This window comes from Abramis brama (assembly GCF_963993115.1).
Source record: "Abramis brama genome assembly, chromosome: 10".
NCBI classification, from domain to species: Eukaryota; Metazoa; Chordata; class Actinopteri; order Cypriniformes; family Leuciscidae; genus Abramis; species Abramis brama.
In genome coordinates, this window is record NC_139972.1 from 11,190,284 (window position 1) to 11,211,814 (window position 21,531).

General features: G+C 36.5%; 3 protein-coding genes across 3 annotated transcripts; 2 read left to right on the top strand and 1 right to left on the bottom strand.

Moving 5' to 3' along the window:
• The first annotated feature begins 2,750 nt into the window (after positions 1–2,750).
• Positions 2,751–11,151, top strand: guca1c (guanylate cyclase activator 1C). Its single transcript, XM_084126440.1, has 4 exons — positions 2,751–3,290; positions 6,418–6,567; positions 7,392–7,479; positions 9,743–11,151. The coding sequence occupies exons 1-4, from the start codon at positions 3,096–3,098 to the stop codon at positions 9,871–9,873; spliced, it is 564 nt and encodes a 187-aa protein (XP_083982566.1). The 5' UTR covers positions 2,751–3,095; the 3' UTR covers positions 9,874–11,151.
• A 5,452-nt stretch (positions 11,152–16,603) lies between these two features.
• On the top strand, positions 16,604–17,256 carry thrsp (thyroid hormone responsive). The gene has a single exon (XM_084127478.1). The coding sequence runs from the start codon at positions 16,722–16,724 to the stop codon at positions 17,136–17,138; it is 417 nt and encodes a 138-aa protein (XP_083983604.1). The 5' UTR covers positions 16,604–16,721; the 3' UTR covers positions 17,139–17,256.
• A 1,894-nt stretch (positions 17,257–19,150) lies between these two features.
• Positions 19,151–20,770, bottom strand: ndufc2 (NADH:ubiquinone oxidoreductase subunit C2). The gene is made up of 3 exons (XM_084126534.1): positions 20,520–20,770; positions 19,448–19,591; positions 19,151–19,339 (listed from the first exon to the last, which is right to left on the bottom strand). Exons 1-3 carry the CDS (start codon positions 20,656–20,658, stop codon positions 19,290–19,292), a joined length of 333 nt encoding a protein of 110 aa, XP_083982660.1. The 5' UTR covers positions 20,659–20,770; the 3' UTR covers positions 19,151–19,289.
• Between the last annotated feature and the right edge of the window lie 761 nt (positions 20,771–21,531).

The window sequence follows — 21,531 nt, forward strand, 5'->3', positions numbered from 1 at the left end:
GCAGACGCTTTTATCCAAAGCGACTTACATTGCATTTCAAAGTACACATTTACATTCTTATCAGTTCTTGCTTTCCCTGGGAATCGAACCCATGACCCTTGTTTATGATGCAACTTAAACTAAATGGACTTTTATAAACCTCTCATTCTCAGTGTGGACAATATTGTGTAAGGACCTCTCTTTCAAAAAAGTGTTTAGATTGTTCTTTTATAAAGTAAATTATTTTTGTGGTGGTAGTTAGTATATCAGTGGGTCAGTGCCAGCATACACCTAAAGGATGTACAGAACGAACAGTTCTGAATATAAATTGAGTAAAATAGAATTAACACATAGGCATAGAACAATAAACAGTAAATAGCAAAAAGATCATTTGAAATCTAAAGAGATTTACTTCATTAATCAGCATAGTACTGCTTAAATCAGATTGGCAGGGGTGGCATGCTTTGACCACACCATCTGTCCAATTAATCAACTTTACCTCTATTTAATCCTGTTTTTATTAAAATCCTGAGAAGATTACTTGAAATTGTATTGGAGAAATGTTTTCAACACAAAGTATGTTTACCTGTTTCCAGTACATGTAAAACTCAAAGTGTTAATTCTCACTTTTCCATATCAGGCTAAAACACTTTAACTGCATTAGTATGGTCTAAGATTAAAATGAAATTTTTAAAATCAAAATCTCAAATTACATTTTACTCAAACCACTAATACTTTAAAAATTATCCTAAATAATTAATAATATTATTATATCTTTAAGATTACAGAATGTTTATGAGTATATCATCATATAATATATAGATTTCATTTATGAGTGTATACGTTGCAGGGGATATTATATAAGAAGTCCCAAGAATCTCAACAGAATGAATGTTCAGTAATCTGTTTTGGAAATTGTTAATCGTCTGAAGCCAGATTTACTATAACGGGAACACTGATCTTTGATAGTCTGATTGATTTATCCGCTGCATTTGATCTAAAATACTAAATGTGTACTAAATGTCTTATGCAACGTCAACTAAATGTGGTGGCACTTTGTGATCCTGAGTGGATCATGCACAAGCTCATGCAGATCAGAGATCAGGGTCACACATGGGTCAGCCGTGTTGGATAAACATGCTGTGTGTTTGAGTCTGTGGCTAAAGAGGGTTAAAAATAATTTAAAAAGCATTAATAGTTTTAATAGCTATGAAAAGCTATTGATGAGTGACATGCAGTATTAAAAAAACCTATAGAAATTTTTATTTATTTTTATTTTATAATTTATTACATTTTACATTATGACCATTGTTGCATCATTTCCACCACATTTCCACTTGTTTATATACTTGTTTATCATACATACAATAGTGTCATCCACCTATTTTTATGTGCATTTTTGGATATTGCATTAAAAAAACACTGGATGGAAATGGCGAGATGCGCATAGATTCTAAAAATGATAATTTATTATATACGAGAATTATATACAGTGGCTTATCCTACTTTTCTTAGTGATATTTAGCGCAAGTTTAAATATCTTTTTGTTCTCTTCGACTAATTGGATGGAAACAGTTGAAATTTTCCACAAATTTTTTGTGCGATATTCCCATTTTTGTTAAATTCTTAACTTTGGATGGAAACATAGCTATTGAAGAGCATGCAATGAAATATAAGACGAGTCATGTATGAAGAAAAACAAAAAGGTAACACAATATTTTTATTGTCTGTCATTTCCAATCAAGCTGTAAATTTTCAAATTTTGCACACAAAAAAATAGTCAGCTATTTTATTCCAAAAAAGTTTAAAATGTGGTTTTAACCACAGAATATTTTTTTTTATCACAATAGAACGTTGTGGTAGATATGGTAGAAATGTTCCTGACTATAAAACACAGATTATTACTGGAACTATTTTCAACACTGTCATATCAAGTGCACTGTAAAAATTATATTTTTTGCGTTGTTTGATTATTGAAGTATGTCTTACACGAAAATACTGTTTCAGTCTTTCTACTTCAAAATTTCACGTTTAATTCAATGTTATGCAGTTTCTTTGTAATTAATAGTGAAATTTACTTGCGATTTCTGAATAAAAAACACCAACAATATTTTATTTTGTAATGTGCTTGCTTGTGCTAAACTTGCAGCCACAATGCTATTTGTATTTTGGGTGGTTGCTAGGGTGTTTATATGCAGTTGCAGGTGTTCTGAGTTATTTGTAGAATGTTGCTATGCAGTTACTCTGGTGTTCTAAATGTTTTCTAAGAAGAGTGGTCACTAGTTAGTGAAACAATCAGAAATTGTATGTCTTAATTTAGAAAAGTAATACTCTACCCAACAAAGTATAATTCATGTCCATAGCACAAATGGTGCAGGATGAGTTCAAAGAGAGTGCTCAAAATATGAACAATAATAATAGTACTACTGGCCTTAATAAAACAAAGTTTCATATAGATAAAAAAAAAATGAATTACTTAAGTCCCTTTAAATTTAACAGAGACCTACTATATCTTGCCCCTTGGTACAGTAGATTATTCGCTTCTTGAAATATCCTCTGCACAAGATATGTTCCACTCTTTGAGAGACTCAAATATAGCCTTCTCTAAAGGGTTTCCCCATATGAGAACTCACCATCCTTAGAAATCCTTTGGTCAACTACATAAGCTTGAGAAACAAGTCACGATGGGCGGGGTTTACTCAGAACGGCCAGGAACATCAAAGCCTATTGGCTGACCTCTCTATGGAAAGTGACTGATCATTATGTTAAGCCCTCTCAGACTAGGCAAGGAAGTTCAGGATCACGACAAATCATGACCTATCCTTCCCAGTGGGAGGGGTAAGTCCGTCACTATACTTTCAGAGTTCCCTCTTTGTCAGCCATAGATGTCCTTTAGTTCTTGGAAGTGTTCAACAGTTATCCAATTAAAGGGTTATCTCTCATTTTAGTTGCCTAGTCTGCAGGGCTTTAGGATTTGTGCCATCATCAACAGTCAATCCCGGCTTGGAGCTGCAACACTCCACATCTCACACTGAATAGACTGCTGCTACTGCTGAACTTCTGGATTTGACACACCATTTCCACATTTCACTCAGAAAGAGGTCCTCTGTGGAGTTATGGGTGCCCACGGATCCAGCTTGGATGAAGTCTTGGCTGAGGACATGCACCACTGGTACAACAAATTCATGAGGGAATCGCCTTCCGGTCTCATCACGCTCTTTGAACTCAAGGCCATGCTACAGATGCAGGGGATGACTGAGGAAGCCAGCAGCTTTGTGGACCAGGTCTTCTTCACCTTCGACATGGATGGGGTGAGAGAAAGCTGTTTTTTACTAACATCAATGTGTGAATGGAACATTTAGGTATATAATGCATATCAGCCATTTAGTTGATCTTAGAGGACACCAAAATCTCTTCAGTATTGTGCATGTTTTTAAAAAAATAATCTATTATAATGTTAATCAAATTAATTATAGTATTTATTAATCAAATCACAATTAATTGCACAAATCAATATTTGCTGAGAAAACTTAAACAAAAAGACATTACAATATTGTGACAGTAAATCATTAAATCATCGAAAGTCATATGTCTACATGAACAATGAACAATCCTATTACTGGCCTACAGTCCACAGGAATCCTTTTCCCAATCCAGTTAATCTGTCCTAGGTAGGCTACGTCCACTTTAATCCAGATAAATCTGAAAACGCATCTTTTTCTTTACGTTTTTTAACCTTCTGTCCACAATGAGATGCCATTTTTATCTAGTAAAAACGGTGGATACCAAGTTGATCAATTTGAAAATGCTGATTTTGCATTGTAGTGTGGACTATGGAAATTGAGGTATTCAAAAACAATGACACACATTTAGTCATGTGATGCATATTCCCATAGATATCTACAGAATAGTTGTATCAGCATTGTTGTCTAGCTGCTCACTTTCACAGTGTTGTTAAAGACAAATGTTAATTTTCACCTGACTGAAGATTTACTCGCAATTGAGGAAATATGTCAATTGCATATCCGACCATGTGGAAGAGTGATTTTAAGTGTGACATGAATGTACCAGTATATGGTGGAATATTTTGCTATTAAACCGGTCATGCCATGAAAAAGGTCTCTCTGTATCATCTCAGTCAGCTTATATTATGTTTTATGTAAGCACAGTAAGGTGATTTAAAAAATGTAATTTTGGAAAACGCTTTAAAACTCTAAATGCCAAAGTATACTTTGGTTTTTATGCATACGTGTACAGTGCACAAATAAAAATTTCGTCTGTGTGCATAGTCAGATTTTTCTGACTGTGTGGCGTGTAAAATGTGTGCTTGTACAATCGTTTTGTCCAGTCCGTTGTTTCTCAGTCAAAATAGAAACCGGTACTGCGAAAGGGTTGAAATACATGCAAAGTTTGAAGACATATTTATTGATCATAACTTGCGGAGAGAACTAGCTTAGACACTGGACAAGGATGACACTTTAGTGCGCAAGTGTTGAGCGACAAAGGCTATGTATTCAGGTGTTCGAATCGCTAAGCCAAGTATACTTTGGGCTTTGGTCGTGACTAAAGGCCCAGTTATACTTCACTGTCCACTTTCCGCTGGGTCTCACACACAGTTGAGTGCGCAAGCCTTTCAAAGTAGGCTGAAGGTGCATTCACGCCTTGTCGTAATTACCGTAATTCCGAGATTTCAAAAAGCGTTCACGTCCTCATAGAGCTTGTAATTACAACATGTAAGCCAGGAATGCTCCTACTTGTACCACCTGAACGCTGGAGATTCATTTAGGCGTTGATAGTGTTGCAATAAAAATGCATAATTCCCAGTCTGAGGAGGTAACCAGCTCTGAGTAGAAAGTCAAGCGTTGTCGTCTCGAAATTATGGTAAATACGACATGGCGTGAACGCGGCATTTGGACATTTTTCACAGGTTTTCAGTTATCAACATCGCAAATCTAGTAACGTTTTTCATATTTTAATTTATATATATACATTTATAACACTATAATTTGTGTTATATTAACTTGGCAGTAAAAAATTAATTAACGCTGCTGTGAGGATGTTTCTAATAATAAATGGCTGAGAGAGTGACGGAAAATTTCACATCATTCTCTCTTCTGACTGCTGTAATCAATCTGTAATCAATCAATATTTTTCTCCTCTTTTGGAAAGTTGTGGAAATACTATCATCGGTTTTCAGAGGGATCCGACAGAAATGGGATCTTTGCAGAGAGACCAATCTACTTCGAGAGAAACTAAACGAGCCAATGCACATTGGCATGCGATAATTGCGCCAGCTGCTTCTATCACGCAGTGCGGGTATATAATGAGCAGCAGGTGCAACGCATCTTTGGTTTTCGCTAAGGAGCTGAGCTGATTCATGTTCTGTTCCAGCAGTCTAACTTCTAAAGAAGAGACAACTTTTTGAGTGTTCTTTTTTGAAGAAGCCCTCACCTTCATGTTGTGTGTCACGGTGTGATCACCTCAAAAAAAAACAAAAAAAAACAGCTGTTTTCACAGCTCTGAACGTGGTCGGTTCGGTTGAGTGCCTCAGCGGATTGCACTATTTCCCGCTGTTGGCCGTGGACACCCCCCTGTGTGCTTCAGCACTCGAAAGAGAGCAAATTTTCCTAAAGGAGCTTACACGAGTGTGACATTCCACTCGTGTGTTTCTGGATGCGGGATATCAATCCCAAGACGTGCCTTGCCTGTTCGGGTTACGAGCGCACTCAACTAGAAGTGTTGCTTCCTCCTGGGCGTTGGGCGTTCCTCCTTTCCCAGTGTTATCCAATGTTCTTACTGAGTGGGTCTTGTGGAACATCAGTGGCCGGGACTCCCCGCATAAGCTTCTGCCCCTAATAAAGGGAGAAAAGTGAGGCTTATGCAGGGCACTGGAAGGGCCAACAACATGACGTGTTGGTAGGGATCCCATTTCTGTCGGATCCCTCCGAAGAACGTTGGAGTGACCGACATGAAAGGGAACGTCTCGGTTACGTATGGTAAACCACGTTCCCTAAAAGAGGGAACGGAGACGTTCGTCCTGTCGCCATGTTGTTGTACCATCGCTGCAGACGGCCGGGTCCCTGGCTCGGCTCCTCAGCGAAAACCAAAGATGCGTTGCACCTTCTGCTCATTATATACCTGCACTGCGTGATAGAAGCAGCTGGCACAATTATCGCATGCCAATGTGCATTGGCTCGTTTAGTTTCTCTCGAAGTAGATTGGTCTCTCTGCGAAGATCCCATTTCTGTCGGATCCCTCCGATGAACGTCTCCATTCCCTCTTTCAGGGAACGTGGGTTACCATACGTTACCGAGACGTTTTTCAACATAAACAACACGTTCTGTCTGAAATGCTTTTTTGCTTTAGCATAGCATATAATAACATATATTCTTTTATTTATTTCTTTATTTCTGATATTCATCCTTTTTTTCTCCTCAGGATGGCTATATAGATTTTGTAGAATACATCGCAGCTGTAAGTCTGCTACTGAAAGGAGAGATAAACCAGAAACTGAAGTGGTACTTCAAACTCTTTGATCAGGATGGAAACGGCAAGATTGACAGAGATGAAATGGAGACCATATTCAAAGTAAAGTATAATTTTTTTCCTGTACTTAGCGAACTCTTTGATGTAGAACCAATTGTTCACACTAGAGTTCTGTTTTAAAGGTACAATCACTCGTAAATTAAATGGTTTTCAGTTACTGATGCCATTGTAGAAATACACTATACACAGTTAGCCATGATTCTTTTATTCCACAAACAAAAGTGTCCAGTAACAGGGAGATAATGGAGACAAAGCGTAGAAGTTGACTGGTCGTGTGACCTCAACATGGAAGCCTCCATGAGGTAACCTGCTTCGTGTGTACTTTTAAACCGACTAGCCTACTGCAGTAGAGATTAGACTGGGGAAAGTCAGTTGTTTTTAATCCTAACCAGAGTCCATGATGTCAATGGGCTGAGCTCCCTTATTTTCAGAATAGATTTTATATCCTATTACACCTGTCCATGGCACATAATTATTTAGACAGTTTTGTACCTCTTTGTTGTTTAAATAAGACAAATTGGTCAAATTATATGTATTGATCGCATGCGAAAAAAAAAAAAAAAAAAAAAAAAAAAAAAAAAATATATATATATATATATATAGGCCTATATAATTTAATTTCAACTAAAGTTTAGTTTATTTCAACTAATGAAAACGTTAATGGTTTTAGTTTTAGTTAATAATAACCCTACTTCCAAGTCAATGATTTTTGGACACATAATGTTTATGAATCTGATCTCATTAAAACTTCTGAAGCCACACGACAGATGTTGGTTCAAAGACGAGGGAAATTAGACATGGGTCAGTAAGACAGCGAAGGTAGTAAAACACAAAATATGAATACAGTATTTATTCATCTTTTCCAGGCCATCCAAGACATTACCCGGAGTTATGAGATCCCTCCAGATGATATTGTGACTCTGATCTATGAGAGGATTGATGTTAATAATGAAGGTAAGAGCTGCCAGATCATGCTATGTTCACACTCTCAGTTTTTGGGATTGACAACTGCATACTTGCAAGTGTGAGTCTCAAAATGTCCTGTTCACACAGTAACTTATAGTAGCATCTTGAATACTGTCTTGTTGAACATGCAACGGCCGTCAAGTCAGTATTCTCTTATCAGTAGTCATAGCGACAGTGACCAAGGTAATATCAAAGATGGCGTCATCCATAAAACGGAAAAGTCTTAACTTTTGACATGACAAGAGTCCAATCAAGCCAAAAGTTAATCCATCAAATCTTAAATTAACCGACAGATCTAAATCTAAAACCTTCAGATGTCACACAGATCATATCCCCGTCGCTGTAAGTTACAGAGAGCGAAACCACATGCGGACACACTGTGGACATGCGTTTTTTGCAGCGCAGGAGTGCGTTTCCCAAAAGCATCGTTAGCCAACTTTGGTCGCAAGTTCCGTCGTAATCAGCATAGTTCAACGAGTCGCCGTTTCCCGAAAACACAGTTCTAACGAACATTCGCAAACAGCATCGCAAAGTAGTGTGGTTAGAACGACAGCTCTTGAATTGTGGTAATGTGGTTGATAGTTTCTTGTTTGCCTGACATGTGGACTTAATAAATCCTTGTCTTGAGCAAAATAAGCAAGATGACATTCAGTGCAATCTGTATCTTTTATTTAGAATAAATACAAATGTCATTTACGTCTTTTAGTTTGTCAAGAGATTTAAAGCACCGTTTTTGAAGAGTGCGCATATGTGAGAATATACCACGTAAGAACGAGCCTATGATCGAATCTGGAAATAGAGCAAAATAACTGAGAAAATTTGAAATAGTCCTCAGATGCCATGTCCGTAATTTATATCAAAACATCTAACATTAATTCAATCTCAACAGATTTGTTAAAATTAGTTATTACTCCACCACCAGTGTGACATCATTAACCAACGTGGTTGAACGACCAATTTGCCACAGTATAGTTTCGGGAAACTGTCGTGACTAGCTAGTCGATTTCTTCAACGATGCAACGTACGCAGCGAGTTACGTCGTTGTATGGGAAACGCACCCCAGAGCGGCTCTCTCACACATATGACGAAAATGCGGTTGTTGTGAGTCTGAAAATTAACGGGTGTGAGTTTGATTAGAGAATGCAGTTGTGCACTGTGGCGTTTGTGTTTTGCTCAAGGTAAACATTTACACAGAGTTGCACTCTACAAGCCCTTTCTGTTCAGGATTGAACCTACAACCTTTGATCCGTATTAGCAGCCCACATTTAAAACCATTAGGCTAATGCCACTACTGCCTTTAATAAGGGTCAAGGTTAATGTTGAATTTCTTTCTAGAATCAGGATAAGAACAAAGGTATGAACTAAAGCGAATATTAGTTACAGAATAATATATACAGTTAACTAAAACTTAAAAAAAATAAAAAAAAACATTTTTGTTACTTGAAATAAAATAAACTTTAGCTGATATTTAATAAAATATAAAAAAAGACTTGAACTTATTTTGTTTCAGCTAGTTGCCAAGAAAACATTTTTAATTTAGTTTAACTTGATATACTAAAATAATTATAGACATATTAAAAAAACTAAAAATTACAAAACACATGACAATTACAAAAACTTGAAACCTTGACTAAAATTAAAATGGAGAAGTTAAAAATAAAAACTAATTCAAAATATTCATAATAAAAAATATAATAGTATTTCAATGATACTAAAATAACAATGAATGCCACAATGCTAAAAACAATTTTATTAAAAATATAATGCTATGTGTAAGGCCCGTTCACACCAAGAACAATAACTGTAAAGATAACTATATTAGTGTCCACACTGAGCCTTGGCTAGAGCCTTGGCTTGGCTGAGCCTGTTATAAGTGCACGCTGAGTTTTGTCATCTGCTGCTTTAAATGCTCAAGCTCTTTAAAGCAGGATGAATTCTGATTGGCTTTCAATGTTTTTATTGTTCATCAGCTGAAAAAAAAAAAAAAAGTCTGAAAGTGATTCCAACGATATTGTTTCTCTGTGCCATCATTGTTATAGTTGTGGTGTCAACTCTGCTATTATACATTTAGAACTATTTTTAGAACTATATATTTATCATTATCGTTACAGTTATCGTCTTTGATGTGAACGGGCATTTATAAAATGACGTGTATATTTTTATTTATTATGTTTTATATATTATAATAATAATAATAATAATAATAATATAAGGAGTCACCCTTAAAATAGCATGTCTGTACTTTTGGCAGGTGAGTTGACATTAGAAGAGTTCATCACAGGCGCTAAAGAACATCCTGACATCATGGAGATGCTCACCAAGATGATGGACCTCACACATGTCCTGGAGATCATAGTCAATGGGCAGAAAAAGAAGGAGTGACTGCCAATGTATGATGCATTGGACAATACAAGGATCCCCTCCTAATTGAAGATGATCAACTCTGTGGCTGGAAAGCGTAAAACAGACTCAGTGGAGGGTGAAACCTGCTAGCAGCATCTCAGAGGTGGACATGAGCGATCACCATCATCAACATCTGTGATTGTGTCTTTCAAACACTTTCTCTCTGTCTCTGTGCCTCAGATTTCTAGTTAGCAGAGCTCTCTTCCCCTCTACTCTTAACTGCATCACCTCTACAAGTCTGAAAATGTCATTCTTGCAGGAAGAAATGACACAAGAGGAGATGAATCCATGGTTTAAAACTAGGGTAGGCAGTGTTTTTCATAAACATTTTTTGTTATACTAGTTAAAACTCTCTTCACATTCTGATAGCAATCAATAATAGAAGTGGTCTAAATATTCAAAACATTACATATATTTTCTGTGGAAGTTTCAGGACCAAAAAATGTTCGTCCAATCATTGCATTCGGTCCGATATCCTACCTGCCTGTCAACTTATGTGTTTGCATACCTCCACGCACCTGCTCGCGTAGACATCACACCAGCGCGAACATGAGGCTATGCACAGTCACAGAACGCTGCACACAAACAGCAGCAGCCGCCTTTTACAGTTCCTCCTGAACCAAACCTACAAGCTTATTCTGCGTTCACGTCATGTCGTAATTACCGTGATTAAGAGATGGCAACCTGAGGCGTTCTACTTGGAGCTCTTCACGTTCTCAGACTCGGAATTATGCGTTACGGCAAACTATCAACGGCGAAATTAATCTGAAGCAGTCAAGTGGTACAAATCAGAGCTCCAAGTGTTTTACGTTCTCTAAGTGTTTTACGTTCATTATTATTGCAGTGTTAAAGATAGCACAGGCACAAGCACTCTTTTTAAGCAAAACATTTCACATATACAAATTTTAATAAAGCAATAGATATACTGTTCAAAATGGAGACTAAAAATACTAAGACTTTCGGGTTGTGTAATGGGAGCGATTGTCATGAACTTGGGCATCAAGACCACTTTGCTTGATATTTTGGAATACACATTCAAACGTGTTAAGATTTAAGACTTACTATAAGTGTCCAAATACTGTTTTGGGGACACTGTGTATGGAGGGGCGAGTATTATAAATAATTGTACAGTTTTTCTATTGATGTATGTAATCTTCATTCTGACTTTTGAGATTTTGTGCTGAATATAGACAACGTAGCAATTTTAACTTGTTGCCTTATATAAATAAATGCAGTCTAATGCACATTTGGACTACTGATTCCTGTCTTCACTGTCACTGTTGCTTTAAATTAGAGGAAAGGCATTTAAAGGTTAAAAAAAATTACCTAAATAAATGAATAGTAGACCTACTTATGAAAAAATATGGTTTTAAATCATGAAGTACCCATTTTCACTACCTTATAAATAATTATTATTTTAAAGTAAACAAACACTAAACTAAATATATTCCCATTCTTGTCCCTGGAAAGTACAAGAGTCAAGCAACAAAGTGGGAAAGGAATATTGTAACAAAGTTTTTCAGTATACTGTAAATGTATATAAATATGTATAAATTGAAGACGAACTTTCATTCGATATGCACTACTTTTTCATGGAGGTGGCAATCCTGTGAGTTCCGTTCCGAGCCAGTTGAGCTAAAAATAAATAAGTCTGAACGTTGCTTTTGGTTGTCAGTTTGTGTATAAATGTACATTTTTGACCAACATTTTCCACTTTTGATGTAATTTCTAGCAATAAATTAGTATTGTAGGTATTAAATATTTGCTTAGTTCTTACCAAAGCTCTCTCTATTTTGTTGTAGATTATTAATCCGTTATGCTGCATGCCTCAGATGTCAGTTTTGTGAGGTGTCTTCTAATATGCCTGCAAACTCATTGCCTGATAGGGCAACAAGTCAGCTAAGCTTTCTAATGCAGCTTCAGTTCAGTTTAGCTTCAGTCCGAATTAAATGCACCTGATCCAAGTAATCAAGTCCTTCAGACAATTTTTACATACAGGTATGAGTTTTGAAGCAGGGATGGAACTAAACTCTGCAGGGCTGTGGTCCTCCAGGTGCTGAGTTTTGCACCCATGCTTTAAGAGAAAATGGTAAGTTATTTTTATTTACTTTATCAGGTCATGCCTTCCCTGAGAATTGAACATATGATCTTGGCCTCGCTATTGCCATACTTTACTGTTTGAGCTACAGGAACTCCACACTAAATAAGTATTGTGTTCACTTTATGCACTATCCTTCTGCACTCTGCAGGGATGGGCAACTCTGGTCCTCGAGATCCACTTTCCTGCAAAGTTTAACTCCAACCTTAATCAAACACACCTGCACAACCTAATCAAAGTCTTCAGGATCACAACAAAGCTACAGACAGATTAATTTGATCTGGATTGGAGCTAAACTCTGCAGGAAAGTGGACCTCGAGGACCAGAGTTGCCTAGGCCTACCCTATACAGCATGATCAATATTAAAGACTTTATTACATGTTATTTTAATCAGTCATAAATATCACAGAAAATATATTCTGCTCATAATACATCTTCACATGTCTCATATTTCATCTAAAGCTCTTTGCACTGAACACTAACTTTCCAAATCATTTTCACTTTAAAGCCCCTATATGTGTCTAATGTATGCAGCAGCACAATCTTGAAAATATTATATAGAATATTATAAATTATATTGGATTTTTGGAATGACACGTGCTAAACGTGAAGTTAACTCTTAGCAATGAACTTTAACTCGCAATGCCCAAAGTCTGTTTGAATAGATTTCATAACCCCATTTTATGTTCCAAAAAATGATTTTATTTCATCACAGACATTGTGTAAACAGTCTGACTGTGCTTTCCAAACATGAATGATGTTGTACAGTCTGGTTGCATGACAGCAGCACTAAGATATCGGTCTGTACATGCACTGATCAGAGCCAATCCAAACAGATCTGACCTTGAATGTCTTTGCACTTTAACTGATCAGAAATAGATCATATTCATCTCTCCCTTTATAGCCTTTCAATCCTGTAAAATCCGCAGACATTACATTTACAAATGTTTTAAAGTGGCATTGGTGCCCTTAACCCTTTTTAGTTATCAGATGATACAGTGTTGATCTTGACTGATTTGAGGAAATAAATCCCTTGAGCATACTTAAAAAACACTTTTAAAGGTACATTATGTAACTTAAGACTGAAGCTGCATGCATTTTGAGGAAGAACATTGTTGAGGTTGTGCTCCGGTTCTGAGTGACTGTGCGGATGAATATGGTTACCACTACTAGGCTTAAGAGATCTGACCAGTGTGACAAGCAGCGGTGGCGTGATTATTAATGATTACTGATTACTAACGTATCTCACGGAGGAGCTACGGAAGCATAAAAGGAGGAGCGACCGCAGTGAAGGACGAGAGAGGACCAGGTCTGGACATTATTTTATGTTTAGTTTATGTCTGTGCGGCAGTCGTCCGTGAGGGGCTTCCGCTTTTACTTTCCTTTTGTGTTTATTTATTAAAGTCTTTAAACGTTCGCCGGTTCCCGCATCCTCCTTCCCTTATCAACAAACTTAGTTACAACCAGTTTAGATTGAAAGGATCTCAAGCTGACTAGCTGAAGACGTTACTGTAGCTATAGACACAGTACTCCCTTGAAAATAAATTCCAGCACAGCGCTACAACAACCATAATGAAATGATCTTCACAATAGATAATGCTTTACAATCAACTCTGTTAGAGAGCTACGTATGACAATTTATCTGTTCAATAAAAGACCTTATAATCACCTGTTGATTAACTAAAGCGTGCCGCTTAGTAAAACACTTTTACAACATTTCAAATACATTTCGCACCATCTCTGAAAAGCCAAGCCCATGTTGATTCTTGTTTTATTACGAGCTTTGTCACATTCTCTTTTTGCCAGCAGACTCTCCTTGGTTCAGCTTTTTGTTTTAAACGTGTGATTTCCCGGAGGATGCAGATTTAGATGCTCAATGTCAACCTTTCTCACTCGTTGTGTCAACTAACCTCTCCCACTCCCATCCCACACCATACACACGTCAAAGCAGCCTTTTCTCTGATATGATGAGACACGAGTGACGTATGTATGCAATTTCCCACTAAACCATCCCAACAGGTCTAAAATATAAATGCTTATAGTAGGTTTACCATAGTGAATCAGGTTAAGACAAAAACATGTTTGGGAAGTAGGACTGATGATGTATTGACATTTAAATTGAGTTAATTCTGAATTTAAAAAAGTGATGTTTGTACGTTTAAAGATATACTTCAAAAGAATATATTTAAGTATGAACATAATGCAGTGTTTTCAGACACTTAATTGCATGTTAAACCACAATTCATTTAAGATGGCTTTTTTTACCCACCTAAGTATATCTTTATATTTAAATTCAGAATTACTTCTATTGCCTTTGAAATATAGTTATGGACAAGCATTTATAGTAAACTAATTAAACTGAACTAACTAAAATATACTTTAATGTTATTTCTCGAAACTTCTTATAAGAACCATATAAATGTAACAGAGGCCAGCTAGGATGTGAGTAGGACCCGGGTGAGGGGTTACATATACCAGATATATTTGTAATTACACATTTGTAATGATGAATTTGCAATAATATATTGGTTACTAGGGGTGTGACGAGATCTCGTGTTACGAGATCTCGCGAGATTAAAACGCGACGAGATTTCTCGTCGAGGTGAAACTTTGTCTCGTGAGTTGTTGTGATGTCAGCGTGATGGAGCGTGAGGGTGAAATTAGTATTGAAGATGCCCCTGCCACTTTTAAATCATTTGTGTGCCGGGCCAATCACACACACACTCCGCGCGCACACACACACTCACTGTCCCTCGCTCACTCACTCACTCGCGCGCACACACACACACACACGCTCACGCACACTCACTGTTGCTCGCACTCTCACTCACTCGCGCACACTCACTCTCGCTCACACTCAACCCGTCGTGGAGGACCGTTAAAATTAAACATGCTAGTCTTTCTGTCGTGATGTCCCGAAGCATCGCAGACGCGTAGGTTGTCGCCCACTATGACACACTATACGAAATGAAACGATCGAATCTTGCGTCCCGACGCCCGTTGTCCTTTACGAATCTCCACGAAACGGATCGTGCCAAAATCGCGCTAAAATAGTGTAATCTGAACCAGGCAGGTAATAAACATTTGACCTATCGCGCAAAGAACCTATTAAAGCACTAAGACATGGGAACAGTATAGCTAACATTCACATATCACAAGTCATATAGTCATCGCAATATTAAACAATGTTATCGCACATCGCAGCTTTTCCTCATATTGTGCAGCCCTGCCCAAAGGTCTCAACTGCTGCCAGAAATCGTCGACATGCTTATATTCTTGAAAAAGAACATGACCATAATCTTAGTCTGTTCTGTGTAGTTAATTTATCTCTTTTTCATGCTTGAAGAAAAAAATGTTTTCTGTTTGAACTTGTAGTTTTGAGAGAGCAGTAGGCTACTTTGATTATGGATAGCCTACACACTTACTGTTTGCATTTAAAGTGTTATTTCAGTTATTTATATTAATTTTATTTATACTGTTTTATTTTTTATGTTCGATTTGTGGAAAGGAGTTAGATTTCTCATGTGAAATCGTACAGGGGAGAAGCCAGACGGTAGAGTTTATAGCAAAACATTTTGCAGTGTTTGCATGTCCTTTACTGCATAGAATTCATTAAAATAGAAGTAAAATAACATTCATTACAAGTTGATTTCAAAATGCACCTAAATTGTTTTGCATTTTGTGATTTTCAGTTGAATAAAATACTATTTTCCATTCATACATTTCATCATTGAGGATTTCTTAAAAATTGTGTAAAAATCTCGTCTTGTCTCGTTCTCGTGAACCCAATCTCGTGTCGTGTCTCGTCTCGTGGAGTAAGCGTCTCGTCACACCCCTATTGGTTACACTTTACAATAAGGTCCCAGTAGTTAATGTTTGTTGATGCATTAACTAACATTAACAAACACTGACCAATGCATTTGTATTTAATAATAATTGTTAACATTAGTTAATACAATTACATTGTTAGTTCTGTTAGTTAAGGTCCATTAAATAATATTAACAGATCTTTTGATCTAACATCTTTCGATTTGAATAATGTCTTAGTAAATGTTGAAATTAATATTAACCCTGATTAATAAATGTTTTCAAAGTATTTTTCATTGTTGGTTCATGTTAATTAACATATGTTAACTAATGTTTACAAATGGAGACTTATTTGTACAGTTACCAATATATTAGTATAAATTTCGGGGAAAGTAAAGCACTACAAAAGATTATTAAAACATAATGATTTAAAGTGTAAATTAATTTGACAATTTTAAAAAGTACACTTTTTAAAATCGTACTTAAGTATGTTAAGAAACATGAAAGTGAACTCTCTTTAAGTACACAAAAATGGCTTTTCATTTTAAAAATAATAGTGCTGCCAGTACAGTTTATTTAAAATAAACTTCTAAGATTGCACTACAAGTACACATTTAATACAGTTTAGCAAACTTCTCTTTCCCTAGAGAGGGTCTGATGTAAACCATGCGATTTGGGGGTCAGTGTCCTTCTGTAAACTGCATGGAAGCCAGAATATCATGCTGTGAAGAAATAAACTTTAGGGAGGGGTGTGTTAGCTCAAATGAACGCTTTAGCTGTTGCCAGATCAGGCCACTATGTTGCATAACTGCCCCATAGACACACTATAAAAAGAGCCTCTTTCTCCAGATCTTGCACTGCATCCAGGCCTCAGCCACTTCACCATCAGAGACGCCCTCAGCCTGAAACCTACCGAGACATCATGCAGTCCCCTGACTCTAGGCTGAACCGAAACTCCCTCCTGCTGGCCCTGAGGCGCTACAGCACAGTGGTGCGCAATATGGAGCAGACCGTCCTTCTTCCCAGCCTCCTGAGAGATGTGCCGTACGACGAGGCTCAGGACTGCGAGGCCGCCGACAACAGCATGGACCTGTATGAGTCCTACCTTATGCTGAAAGCCATCAAGAACACAGTGGAGAGCGGGCTCTTCCCTCACGACGACGGCAATACCAAGAGTCACGCCGCCCTGCACAAAGGCCTGGAGCCCCTGCTGGAGGCCGAACCTGAGGCGCTTTTCCACTTCCATCTGCGGGGACTGTTCACAGTCATGGCTACGCTCGCAAACAAGTCCCAGAACTTGACTGAGAAATACTTGGACATCATTGGGGTCGGCCATTAGGATTCAGCACATCTCGAGGAAGAATCCATCTTGAGGCGGAAGCAATTAAGTTACCCGGAAAGCTGTTTACGTCCTTGTCACTATCTATGTGACATGCAATAAAAAATCTGAAAAATGATTTTGTTTTAGAATCTTATTTAAAATAACTAATATTTAAATTTCTCCTAATAATTTTTTTTCCTACTTTACATTTGGCTTGCAATAATATTTAGCATTCTTTGTAATTATTGTCAGTGAACTATTGTGAGGAATTTTTTTAATTTGATATCTAAAAAAATAACTGCTTCCTCATATAAGAGATTTCAGAATACTTATTTTGTGAAGTACACAAGATCATTGAAACACTTATAAAAGAACTTCATTATTCAAGACATAATTGTACATCATTTGTTTGTCATATATTACATATATATATATGTCATCATGTGTACTTTCAGTCAAAATAACCAGTACATAGTGAAATCTTCAGAGATGCAACAAATATAAGCCAATAAAAGACAATTCATGTCAATATTGCAAAATTACTGTATGTACACCAGTGCTTTTATTTATATGGTAACACTTTACAATAAGGTTCATTAGTTAACATTAGTTAACTACCTTAGTTAATATGAACTGAGAATGAACAATACTTCTTCAGCATTTATTAATCTTAGTTAATATTAATTTCAACATTTACTAATACGTTATTTAAATCAAAAGTATGGACAACCCATATTGTGTCATTTTAAATACTAGAATTTAGAATTTATTTTCCCCAGGTAAAAACTTTAGTGCTTCAACTAATTTTAGTTGCCAAGGCTACATTTCAATATTTCATATAGTTTAAGTTTCCCCTTTCTAATATTTATATTTTATTGTAGCTTTATTTAATTTAACAATATAGTTTTAAGTTTGGTTAATGATAATAACTCTAAAGTACACACTTTCTAGAAAGTCCTATAATAATTTCAGTTTACTGGAATAATCTGTTTTTTTAACTGTGAATTTATGACAAAAAAAGAAAGAAAAGAAATCGATGAGCTTCACAAGTAAACCAAGGGTAACTGAATCAGTTGCAAAACTCCTGGGATTGCATGAGGAGCGCTATCGGTACAATATCCGTGCCAAAGTCTATCTGAAATCAGTTGGGTCATTCCTTTTGGACATCATAAGATTTAGAAAATCAAACTCAGTTTTAAAATAGATTTTTGTTGAATCATGATACGGTGATGTAAAACATTTGAAAAATTATTTTGGTCAAGCTCTGGGTAAATAAACTTAATCTTTTATTAAACCAAATCAATGAAATGGTGGATCAAAACATGTCCAGCTTGTTATAGGGACAAATGAACAACAGATTAAAACACTATGATTCTAATTTATGGGCAGTGTCAGTGTACATTTTCTTAGACAACTCATGTCCCTTTAAAAACAGCTCAGTTAATAAATGATCAGAAAATAAATATATTGTGTACGACAAGAAAGATCACTCAAATGTCAGACTATTTGGGTGTTTGCAAACAGTAATGATGTTGTGGGCAGAGCTTGCCTGGTGGCAGAAAATAGGTTTTCCTCCACTTGTTGCCACCAGTTTTCTGCCAACACAATGTGTGCGCAGCTACAGTGACACAACTGTAACAACTGCTCCCAAATGGTCTATTGACAGTCCTGTCACAATCATCTGTAAGGTCATTTCAGGGATTCTGAGGGCCTCATGTATGCATGCCCTTGAATTATGCAACATGCTTTTTGACATTATGTCATGCATAATGACATAATCAGTATCCTACACATCATGCATAATAATTCAGATTGTGAAAGAAACAGTTCACCCAAAAATGAAAATTCTGCCATCATTTAATCACCCTTGTGTAATTTCACAGATTATTATACATTTTGATGTGTTTTCTAGCAGTTAATCTTGTTTTTTGAGGGTGGGTAAATAATGGTTTCGTTTTGTGTTGAATGTCCCTAAAAATAAACTAATCTGGATGTGCATTGGAAAACAAATGAAACCCCAAATAAAGAAATCAGATTGTTCTTTTAAATAGTTTAATGACATTGAGTACACAACTTAATAAATCAATATAAGAGTATTTATAACAGAAAAGCCTGTTAAACCAGATTTTCAACTATAGTCTTCATGTTCCTCGTGACAACTACATCCTCTCAACGGATTGGATGAAACGGCTCCACGATTTCGGCAAATGTCCTCCGTTCTGGTTTGAGAAAGAGAAATGAAAAAGTTAAAGGAATGAAAGTATTGTGGCAACATGCAGAGTAATTTAAAACACTAATGTGGCTGGATTTCCATGTGTTGTTGTTACCTTTCTGTTGAAACTCATCAGGATGCAGCCGGATGTACTCATTCATGTCCCTGTCCAATGTGGCATATTTGTAATTCTCATATTTTGTGAGATGATAGCCAATGAACCATCCAATGGTTACGAACAGTGTTTGGCGATGAACACCTGTATATATATATAAAAACAAAAAACAGGTGGAAAGTCAAAGTACTATCATAATCCATGCATAAATCCAGTGACTGTTTTGCATGCTTGCGGTTTCGAGTCCAGTTGATTTTTTAATCTTCATTCAAAGTCACCATGAAATCAACTAGACAATTCCTATTTTTTTTTATAATATTGCACTATTTACTATACATGATTTATTTCTTACATCGACATATCTCTTCTCTAATGACATGTTTACTGGTGTGAGGGCGGGGCAACCGGTCACTCACATGAGATCCACCAATAGCAAACCACAACCATCCAATCAATTCCCCATGGACAAAATCAAGTCCTCCCTTTTTTTCTTCTTGTTTGTGAAACAGTTTCACTCAAATACGTAACAATAGAATAGAAAAGGCTTATGTTTCATGCTAACTTTAAAGATGGTATGACTGTATACATTTTAAATCACATTTTGATATTTAAGCTACTAAATGAAATCAATATAGTGCTTATATGCAAATTATATACAGTCACAAGCAATATTATTGGCTGAGGTGATAAGAACGAGTGCAATAGTAATTCTATTGGTCTTGGTAATAAAAATGTCCCAATGGTAGTAACCATAGTATATATAAATATATATATATATATATATATATATATATATATATATATATATATATATATATATATTTTTTTTTTTTTTTTTTTTTTTTTTTTTTTACATGGTACCACGTAAATAAGGCATATTAATGTGTTCATTCAGTAACATGTAAATGTCAAACTACCACCATGTCTGAACCACCACAGTTCATTTGTGTAAAGACTGCAAAGTCAAATTAGCCAGGAACGCATTCATTTGACATTATTATGCCTTCAAATGACAATGTGTTTGTTACAGGTATGATATATTAGAACTGCATTGGTGCAGATTTGTTCTCACCGGCTTTGAGTGCAGGCCTGCGGTTCAAGCTGTTGTGCAGCATCGCGCACGCCCAGCCGCACAGCCCGAGCCACACCGAATTTCTGTTGACGATCCCCGGAGGAGGAAGACGTTTCGCCTCATCAGGCAGAAGTCCCATGTTCCCAGATAACAGGCTTTTCTGAAGTCAGAACACTTAACTTTCCATATCACCTCCTAGAGGAAACCAAGGACAATGTTTAGGCGGAAATGGTAACCGGTCCGGGGAGAAACACACGACGAATTACAAGGGTTCCGGGCTTCAATTGATGAATACCGAAATCGCATACTTCTCTATTATATAGTAGGCAAAAAACAGTATGGCTGAATTCGGAACCGCATACTAGCGTACTATTCTTACTACTTCTGCCACAGAAAGATATTGTAAAATTAGTGAGAGTAATTTGACAGTATGTGGTTCTGCAGAATCTGTGACAAAAGTAGTAGGCCTGCTATGTAAGAATTCATAGTGCATAAAAGAGTATTGGAAAGCATACTTCCGGTGAGATTCTGAAGTTTGCATTCGATGGACACTTTACTATCCCATGAGGCCACGGGAGAGGATATGAGAATGCCAGTGAAGCGACGCAACAATGGTAGGTCACATGATAATGACAACATGGCGAATGTAGTATACATCCAGATTACATTCATACTATACACACTCATACTATATAGAATTTTTCTTTTTCTTTTTTATAGCGGTTGTGAAGTAATTACTTATTCAAAATAAGCACGTACTCAAGAGAGAAACAATTCTGCAATTCTGTTTCCACCATTGGTAAAATAATAAAAAGGCAATAGCGGATTTTTATCTCACAATTTTGACTTTTTTATCGCAATTCTGATGAGAAAAAAGTCAGAATTGCTAGACATAAATTCGCAGTTGTGAGAAAAAAAGTTTATTCTATTTGTTGGTGTTAAAAACAATTGCGAGACGTAAACTCAGAATTCAGAGGGAAAAAAATCTGAATTGCCAGAATTGCCATAGGCC

What these genes read in the sequence shown, in the direction of transcription:
- guca1c (XM_084126440.1), top strand. Translation starts at nt 3,096, where the DNA reads ATGGGTGCCCACGGATCCAGCTTGGATGAAGTCTTGGCTGAGGACATG. An exon ending in AAATGGAGACCATATTCAAA is followed by an intron (nt 6,568 to 7,391) that starts GTAAAGTATAAT and finishes CATCTTTTCCAG; the next exon opens with GCCATCCAAGACATTACCCG. An exon ending in GATTGATGTTAATAATGAAG is followed by an intron (nt 7,480 to 9,742) that starts GTAAGAGCTGCC and finishes TACTTTTGGCAG; the next exon opens with GTGAGTTGACATTAGAAGAG.
- thrsp (XM_084127478.1), top strand. Translation starts at nt 16,722, where the DNA reads ATGCAGTCCCCTGACTCTAGGCTGAACCGAAACTCCCTCCTGCTGGCC.
- ndufc2 (XM_084126534.1), bottom strand. Translation starts at nt 20,658, where the DNA reads ATGGGACTTCTGCCTGATGAGGCGAAACGTCTTCCTCCTCCGGGGATC. An exon ending in CAGGCCTGCACTCAAAGCCG is followed by an intron (nt 19,592 to 20,519) that starts GTGAGAACAAAT and finishes ATATATATACAG; the next exon opens with GTGTTCATCGCCAAACACTG. An exon ending in TGATGAGTTTCAACAGAAAG is followed by an intron (nt 19,340 to 19,447) that starts GTAACAACAACA and finishes TTCTCAAACCAG; the next exon opens with AACGGAGGACATTTGCCGAA.